The 9,938-nt window shown below is 39.8% G+C and overlaps 1 protein-coding gene across 3 annotated transcripts in view; it reads right to left on the bottom strand.

The window, feature by feature from the left end:
• The window catches only part of LOC133617265 (protein AF-17-like), a 116,913-nt gene that overhangs the window by 36,554 nt on the left and 70,421 nt on the right, over window positions 1-9,938 (bottom strand). For 2 of the 3 annotated variants that reach the window (XR_012050908.1, XM_061977152.2), the window contains exons 13-14: window positions 8,164-8,242; window positions 1,978-2,126 (exon numbers count right to left, since the gene is read on the bottom strand). Coding sequence is in view for 2 of the 3 variants with exons in the window: in XM_061977152.2 (XP_061833136.1) it covers window positions 1,978-2,126; window positions 8,164-8,242 (228 nt within the window). In the remaining variant the exon portion in view is untranslated. The remainder of the gene's footprint in view (window positions 1-1,977; window positions 2,127-8,163; window positions 8,243-9,938) is intronic. The other variant, XM_061977153.2, reaches the window with a different exon arrangement.

The raw sequence follows: 9,938 nt of genomic DNA, 5'->3' as shown, positions 1-9,938 counted from the left end.
ATAAAGATGCAAAAGAACACCCACAGAGCAGTATAAGCCTTGATAAATCACATTGCATGTGCTGAATAATTTATATTTGCATCAAATCCTCCCAGTATTGTGGCCATTCTAATACCCAACCTATATTCTGCATATCCATGAAGACAGACACTGAATGGATTGTGCTCCTTATTCTGCTCACCTGCTCACGTAAGAGACGCAATCCTCTGCGCACAATTCTAGTAGATGAGCTTTGTGTGTGCTATCAAATTGGCATCGTTTTAGTACCGGTACTAGTATAGTATCGCGGTACTAATGAATCCAAAACGATACTATACACTGTTTGAAAAGTACCGGTTCCCGGTACAATGACAGAGTACTTACAAGCAGACACAGTGTGTAGACAGAAAAGGGAGAATGGACGCATGTTGGCATAAAAACTGACGATAAAGGTGAAGTTATAACACTGAAACGCCCTCAGGAAGAGGTGCTTTAAGACATGGCTAGCTAGTTAGCGGCGAACGTCCATCCGCAGTCGGCAGTGTTTTAGCTACTTCTAAATCACTAATCCTCGCCTCCATGGCGACAAATAAAGTACGTTTCTTACAAGTATCATCCCTGCAGGACGAGGAATCGCTAAACATGCTTCACTGCACACCGTAGAAGGATACAACAGCTCACCGGCGTCACCGCTAACAAAAGCTAGCGCGCCTGAATGTAAACAAATGCCATGGGTGGATCTACACCTGACCTGCACAGTAATGATACCAAGTACAAGAGTGTATCTAGTCGATACTACTTTAAAATTCATATTATGTTAATAAACTCAGGAAATATGTCCCTGGACACATAAGGACTTTGAATATGACCAATGTATGATCCTGTAACTACTTGGTATCCGATCGATACCTACATTTGTGGTATTATCCAAAACAAATATAAAGTATCCAAACAACAGAAGAATAAGTGATTATTACATTTGAACAGAAGAATAGATAGAACATGTTGAAACGAAAAATAAGCAGATATTAACAGTAAATGAACAAGTGGATTAATAATTCATTTTTACCGCTTGTCCCTCCTAATTTTGACAAAATAATAGAATGAGAAATGACACAATATGTTACTGCATATGTCAGCAGACTAATTAGGAGCCTTTGTTTGCTTACTTACTACTAAAAGACAAGTTGTCTAGTATGTGCAGTATTTTATTTAAGGACAAAATAGTTCTTTGATTGCAATAAGAAACATATGTTTAATGTACCGTAAGATTTTTTGTTAAAATACCGGTTGTAGAGGGGGGCGTGGTCTGCGGGCCTGCCGCAGAGCGGGGTGTGTAAGGACCGGCCTCGAAGCCAGCGGCAGGTGAGTGGATTGCCCAGCTGGGGCTGGTTATCTATACACCTGTCGCCCTTATTAGCAGCAGCCGGGCTGAGACACGTGGTTGGAGTTGGAGTTGGAGTGGGAGCAGAGAGGCACACACTAAGACGCGAGAACAAAAGCACGCACACGGCTGGCTGAAAAGTCCTACGCATTGTATATATGCAAAAAGAAGCATTGCTCAAACCTGTATCCCGGGCTCACGAGAGGATCTTTGTGGTCAGAAGAACTCACAGGAGGGCAACCTCCACACCGGTGAAGCCAATAATGACATTTTTTTGTGGTTCCCTTTATTTAGAAAAGTATCGAAATACATTTTGGTACCGATACTGGCACCAAAATATTGATATCGGGACAACCCTAGTACACGCACATCCTAAGTAAATCAGGCCCTAATAGCTCTAAATTTCTTTGTGGCGGTCTACATTTTTTCTTAGCGGCAAATAAATGAATGAATGTGAAAATATTGATTAGTAATGCATTTAAAAAACAGGAACTGCTGTTAATGTGTGTGAATAACATAATTTATCAACATATTATTTGTGGTGCCAAACTTCCAAAGATATTAACACACATCACACAAAATTAGAAAGCTACGAACAGGATGGTGTTACTCACTGTTGACTCCCATCTCTCCATTGCCATGTTTCTCCAGCAGGAGCTCAATGTGGGAGCTGGACTGGGGGATGTTCTCAGGACACGCTCGGACTCCTGCACCTAAGCCATCTCTCTGGTCAAACAGAAGGGGAAGGGAGCTCATCGGAGACCTAGGTGTGGCGGAGGCAGCGACAAGGAGAAGGTGGTAAACATTCAGCCAGTCTACGGATGGGTGATATGGCCTAAAATCTATATTGCGCTATATGTTGCAGACTCTTGCAAAACAAAATATATATTACAATATATTATCATGTAGCACATACATGTAAATAATAGTAGAAGCATTTAAAGGCCTACTGAAACCCACTACTACCGACCACGCAGTCTGATAGTTTATATATCAATGATGAAGTCTTAACATTGCAACACATGCCAATACGGCGTACTAAAGTGCAATTTTAAATTTCACGCGGAATATCCTGCTGAAAACGTCTCGGTATGATGACGCCTGCATGTGACGTCACGGATTGTAGAGGACATTTTGGGACAGCATGGTGGCCAGCTATTAAGTCGTCTGTATTCATCGCAAAATTCCACAGTATTCTGGACATCTGTGTTGGTGAATCTTTTGCAATTTGTTCAATGAACAATGGAGACAGCAAAGAAGAAAGCTGTAGGTGGGAAGCGGTGTATTGCGGCCGGTGTTGTGCTCGATAACGCACCCCCGCCGTAGAATGCACCCCTTGACTGTTGTGCCGGATAACACAGCCGGTGTTTCATTGTTTACATTCCCGCAAGATGACAGTCAAGCTTTACCATTGGCCTGTGGAGAACTGGGACAACAGAGACTCTTACCAGGAGGACTTTGAATTGGATGCGCAGACGCGGTACCGTGAGTACGCATGCAGCTGCGGCTTCCAAACATTTGATCGCTTGCCCGTACGTGCGTGCCGCTATGTGCATGTCACGTACCTAACTTTGGGGAAATATATGTGCTGTATGAACTTTGGGGAGGTGAACGGTACGTTGGGCTGTGGGATTGAGTGTGTTGTGCAGGTGTTTGAGTTGTATTGGCGGGTTATTTGGACGGGAGGGGGGAGGTGTTTGTTATGCGGGATTAATTTGTGGCATATTAAATATAAGCCTGGTTGTGTTGTGGCTAATAGAGTATATATATGTCTTGTGTTTATTTACTGTTTTAGTCATTCCCAGCTGAATATCAGGTCCCCCCCGCCTCTCACAGCATCTTCCCTATCTGAATCGCTCCCACTGCCCTCTAGTCCTTCACTTTCATCCTCGCTCATATTAATGGGGAAATCGTCGCTTTCTCGGTCTGAATCGCTCTCGCTGCTGGTGGCCATGATTGTAAACAATGTGCAGATGTGAGGAGCTCCACAACCTGTGACGTCACGCGCATATCGTCTGCTACTTCCGGTACAGGCAAGGCTTTTTTATCAGCGACCAAAAGTTGCGAACTTTATCGTCAATGTTCTCTACTAAATCCTTTCAGCAAAAATATGGCAATATCGCGAAATGATCAAGTATGACACATAGAATGGACCTGCTATCCCCGTTTAAATAAGAAAATCGCATTTCAGTAGGCCTTTAAAAACGGGTTACAACGACTGCTAATTTGGCTGATGACATACAGTACAGGCCAAAAGTTTGGACACACCTTCTCATTCAAGGCGTTTTCTTTATTTTTATGACTATTTACATTGTAGATTGTCACTGAAGGCATCAAAACTATGAATGAACAAATGTGGAGTTATGTACTTAACAAAAACAGGTGAAATAACTGAAAACATGTTTTATATTCTAGTTTCTTCAAAATAGCCACCCTTTGCTCTGATTACTGTTTTGCGCACTCTTGGCATTCTCTCGATGAGCTTCAAGAGGTGGTCTAACCTGAAAGGGTTTTCACTTCACGGGTGTCATAGTTTTGATGCCTTCAGTGACAATCTACGAGGTAAATAGTCATGAAAATAAAGAAAACGCATTGAAATGAGAAGGTGTGTCCAAACGTTTGGCCTGTACTGTACGCAGTAACATATTGTGTAATTTCTGGTTGTATTATTTTGTCAAAACTACTGTTAATCTACCGGTACTTGCTAATTTGATGTTAATAACTGGTTACTTTCTGCTGCGACGATCTACACTTCTGTTAAAATATAATAAACACTTATTCATCTGTTGTTTGGATATTACCACATTAGCTTTAGTTGATACTAGAAATTGTGCTATTGATGCAACATCAAGTAGTTACATGTTATGTATGGTTCATACCAATGCGGATACTGACATTTAAAATTTCAAGCTCATTCCATGATACATTTTTTGATTGCAATCATAGTCAGACAAAAAGCAGTATAACAATACACTGCAAAAACTGAATTCTAAGTAAGATTAAATATCTCAAATAAGGGTGATATTTGCTTATTTTCTGTCTGATAAGATAGTTCTTCTCACTAAATAGATTTTATGTTAGAGTGTTTTACTTGTTTTAAGTGTTTTGGTCCTAAATTATCTCAGTAAGATATTACAGCTTGTTGCTGAGATTTTATAAGCTATATTGAGTAAAACATGCTTGAAACTAGAATATCAACTGTTGCAAAGCTGTCATCAACACTAACAAGTATAAAACTACTTTTTTAAAGTAATAATTTCTTATTTCAAGCATGTAAAAAAAAAAATCATGACTTTGTATTGTCTCGTATTAAAACAGATGACAGCCAAATGGACTTTGCTGTTTTATTTTCAATGAAACAATAGAAAATACGTACTCATATAGTAGTACAGTTGTTATAAGTGAGAATAAACTTATTTTAAGGTATTTTTGGGTTCATTGAGGTTAGCTAATTTTACTTGTTTTGGAAAGTCTTGACGAGCCAAATGTTCTTGTTCTATTGGCAGATCATTTTGCTTAGTTCAAATAAAATACCCCTAATTTTTGTATTTTCTTTCTTGTTTTTGAACACGGACTTTTTGCAGTGTAGAAAATAGAATAGAATATTGAAATAACTTCTTACTATTGGCTCTGATTTAAATCCTTTGGTTTTTGCCATCAAAGTCCTCCTGTGTCCAAGGACATACTGTATTTCCTGAGTTTGTAAACAATAACAAAAACGACAAATATCGATCTAACCACTAAATACTGATAATTCACTTGGTTTCGTTACTGTCGAAATTTGCATCATCAAGTGCCCTCTCACAGTTAGCACAACCTTCTACAATGTTGTGTAGTGTTTGTTTAGCTAGTCCTCTTCCTCTGGGGATGACATCTGTAAGAAACATAGTTTATTTGGAGAGATGGGATTTATGGCTTTTTGAAGCGAGCCAGATCTTGAGGAACCGTTCCTTCTAAAGAGTTGTTCAAAAGACTGTCTCGTTACCATATTATATAAAGTAACTTTATTTTATTTATTAAGAAAACAATCAGTTAGCAGTTATGAAATTTGGATACAAATAATTCAAACCTACAGTACAGGCCAAAATTTGGACACAACTTCTCATTCACAACACAACTGATGGTCCCAACCCCATTGATAAAGCAATAAATTCCATTAATTAACCCTGATATGGCACACCTGTGAAGTGAAAACCATTTCAGGTGACTACCTCCTAAAGTTAAAGTTAAAAAGTTAAAGTACCAATGATTGTCACACACACACTAGGTCTGGTGAAATGTGTCCTCTGCATTGACCCATCCCCTTGGTCATCCCCTGGGAGGTGAGGGGAGCAGTGGGCAGCAGCGGTCGCCGCGCCCAGGACTAATTTTTGGTGATTTGAAGCTCATCGAGAGAATGCCAAGAGTGTGCAAAGCAGTAACATTAATAATAATTTAGTTTGGTTTATGTTTTCATTGTAAACATTCCATAAGTGTTGTAAGTGCATACAAATATTTTAAATTACATTTTTCTCTAGGATTATATTTCTCCTCTTTTGTTGAGAAGAATTAGTGGACAAACCCCGTTTCCATTAGAGTTGGGAAATTGTGTTAGATGTAAATATAAACGGAATACAATGATTTGCAAATCATTTTCAACCCAATGGCTTGTCTACAAAGACAAGATATTTGATGTTTAAACTCATACATTTTTTTTTTTTTGCAAATAATAATTAACTTAGAATTTTATGGCTGCAACACGTGCCAAAGTAGTTGGGAAAGGGCATGTTCACCACTGTGTTACATGGCCTTTCCTTTTAACAACACTCAGTAAACGATTGGGAACTGAGGAGACACAATTTTTAAGCTTCTCAGGTGGAATTCTTTCCCATTCTTGCTTGATGTACAGCTTAAGTTGTTCAACAGTCCGGGGGTCTTCGTTGTGGTATTTTAGGCTTCATAATGCGCCACACATTTTCAATGGGAGACAGGTCTGGACTACAGGCAGGCCAGTCTACTACCCACACTCTTTTACTATGAAGCCACGTTGATGTAACACGTGGCTTGGCATTGTCTTGCTGAAATAAGCAGGGGCGTCCATGGTAACGTTGCTTGGATGGCAACATATGTTGCTCCAAAACCTGTATGTACCTTTCAGCATTAATGGCGCCTTCACAGATGTGTAAGTTACCCATGTCTTGGGCACTAATACAGCCCCATACCATCACAGATGCTGGCTTTTCAACTTTGCGCCTATAACAATGTGGATGGTTCTTTTCCTCTTTGGTACGGAGGACACGACGTTCACAGTTTCCAAAAACAATTTGAAATGTGGACTCGTCAGACCACAGAACACTTTTCCACTTTGTATCAGTCCATCTTAGATGAGCTCAGGCCCAGCGAAGCCGACAGCGTTTCTGGGTGTTGTTGATAAACGTTTTTTGCCTTGCATAGGAGAGTTTTAACTTGCACTTACAGATGTAGTGACCAACTGTAGTTACTGACAGTGGGTTTCTGAAGTGTTCCTGAGCCCATGTGGTGATATCCTTTTCACACTGATGTCGCTTGGTGATGCAGTACAACCTGAGGGATCGAAGGTCACGGGCTTAGCTGCTTACGTGCAGTGATTTCTCCAGATTCTCTGAACCCTTTGATGATATTATGGACCGTAGATGGTGAAATCCCTAAATTCCTTGCAATAGCTGGTTGAGAAAGTTTTTTCTTAAACTGTTCAACAATTTGCTCACGCATTTGTTGACACAGTGGTGACCCTCGCATCATCCTTGTTTGTGAATGACTGAGCATTTCATGGAATATACTTTTCTACCCAATCATGGCACCCACCTGTTCCCAATTTGACTGTTCACCTGTGGGATGTTCCAAATAAGTGTTTGATGAGCATTCCTCAACTTTATCAGTATTTATTGCCACCTTTCCCAACTTCTTTGTCACGTGTTGCTGGCATCAAATTCTAAAGTAAATGATTATTTGCAAAAAAAAATAAGTTTATCAGTTTGAACATCAAATATGTTGTCTTTGTAGCATATTCAACTGAATATGGGTTGAAAATGATTTGCAAATCATTGTATTCCGTTTATATTTACATCGAACACAATTTCCAAACTCATATGGAAACGGGGTTTGTATATTCTTGGGTATATTTAGGAGCAAAAGTATGCATCCTCTATTTACCCTAAAAAGGATTCACTTTGTCCCGAGTTAAATGTCAATGAATCAATGACAGAGCGCTTTATATAAAATTTTATGGAACAATTATTCTCAGCATGTTACTGCTCTGACACCAATGAGAGAATAAAATAGCAACCAACTTTATTGTGATTTTTTTGCGATAGACACCATATTTTTGTAGCAGCGGGCACGAGTTCCATCACCCGCCAGAACTGCATCAGGAAGGGAATCCGGTGTAAACATTAAACTAAATCATTATGCGATTGTCTCGCCGTGGCAGGCCCTCATGAAACTAAAGGTTATTCATTTAATTATTGGAATGTATTTATTTTGCACTAAAACACAAATTACGGAACAATTTGATTACTCCAAAACGTACATTTTATTTTACTTTTTTATTTCTATTTTTTCAAGCAGTTGACAACACTAATTGAGGACCGAAGTTCTAGTATAAAGAGAGGGATTGTTTAAAGTCTCTTATTACTTTACTTGTCCAGGGTGTACCCCGCCTTCCGCCCGAATGCAGCTGAGATAGGTTCCAGCACCCCCCGCCACCCCGAACGGGACAAGCAGTAGAAAATGGATGGATGGATGTATAAACAACTTTTAAGACAAGAGATGAAGGTAAATACCAAGTGACATACTGTGATGAAAGACTCTCCCTTGGTGAGTTTCCTTGACATGGGAAGTGACAGTCATCAAGGTCAGACTCTGTGGAAAGAGACAAGATGTGTTTTTATAGTTAATCGTAATTTGTTGTGAAGAAAATCTTGGCGTCAGTACAAATGTGCCCTTAATATTGTGTGCAAACTATAAAATTGCAGCTACTATTAGTGGGTGTGTTGCTACAATTGATAACAATTGAAAAAGCAGCCCTTTTTTAAATGAGGTTTTTGCTTGTACTACCGGCTGCAACCATGGAGGGACTCATTTACCTCCACATCCATGGCATCGTGCTCCAACCTGTGGTGTTTTGCTATGTCGTGGAACACGCAGCACACGACTGTAATCTGCCACAACATTTTTGGACTAAACCAGGGGTCTGCAACGCGCGGCTCTGGAGGCCTGGCTCCCTTTGGCTTGCCTTTGAAACAAAATGTCAATAAATAATGGCTATAATATGTTGACATTAGGGATAGGAACCTTTCAAATTTGAACCAATTCGGTACCTATTCGTGGTACCTGAAAATCGATATTGGTACTCAATGGTACCAATTTTCAGTACTTTATTGCTTGTTCATGTGGTAATACATTTTAATTTTTTTAGTAACACAATCTCCTTTTTTTATTTATTCATTAACAGCGAGTTGATAATTATAACTGTGCTGTGCAGATTTTATATCTAGTTTTCTTACACTTTTGACTCTCATTTGCAAGTATGCATTCATTTCAGTTTGTCCTCAATGTGTTGCCGTAATCAGGAAATAGTCTTTGCTATTAAGTTCTGTGTACCAGTCTTGTATTTGTTGACTTCTAAAATGTGTTTATATTGTAAGTATTGCACTTATTACACACTAGAAATTTGGTTGTAACTAGAGATGTCCGATAATATCGGACTGACGATATTATCGGCCGATAAATGCTTTAAAATGTAATATCGAAAATGATCGGTATCGGTTTCAAAAAGTAAAATGTATGACTTTTTAAAACGCCGCTGTACGGAGTGATACACAGACGTAGGGAGAAGTACAGAGCGCCAATAAACCTTAAAGGCACTGCCTTTGCGTGCCGGCCCAATCACATAATACCTACGGCTTATCACACACACAAGTGAATGCCATACAGGTCACACTGAGGGTGGCCGTATAAACAACTTTAACACTGTTACAAATATGCGCCACACTGTGAACCCACACCAAACAAGAATGACAAACACATTTCGGGAGAACATCCGCACCGTAACACAACATAAACACAACAGAACAAATACCCAGAACCCCTTGCAGCTCTAACTCTTCCGGGATGCTACAATATACACCCCCCGCTACCCCCTGAAATGAAAATTAGCATCATGGTAGCACAGTTGTAAAGTAAAGCACTACTTTTGAGTTCTTTCTATCAGGCTTTGTTGGTATGGAAAGTTGTAGCAGTCGGGCCGAGTCCGCCATTAATACGCCTGTTTGCCCCTCCATGTGCCTGAGCAGGTGCCGAGTCTGCAACCAGTAATGGCCTCTCGTGCAACAAAGGTATCAAAATATGACAACTTTTTTAATTCTTTGTGAAACGGTACCTCGTAGTGCCGACAGGATTCGGTCGATATTTTGGAAAAAAACAACATTTGGTACCTATCCCTAGTTAATGCGCACACAAAGGATTCTGACATTGCACTGATCGCCTCCTTCTCGCCACAATGATCGCAGCCATTTCTGCGTAAATGTGCCAGTTTCCATGTACTTTCCAAACATGC

The sequence above is a fragment of the Nerophis lumbriciformis genome, linkage group LG16 (assembly GCF_033978685.3).
Source record: "Nerophis lumbriciformis linkage group LG16, RoL_Nlum_v2.1, whole genome shotgun sequence".
In the NCBI taxonomy this organism is placed as follows: Eukaryota; Metazoa; Chordata; class Actinopteri; order Syngnathiformes; family Syngnathidae; genus Nerophis; species Nerophis lumbriciformis.
The sequence above is the reverse complement of the archived record's forward strand: the minus strand, read 5'-3'. Positions and strand labels throughout refer to the sequence as shown.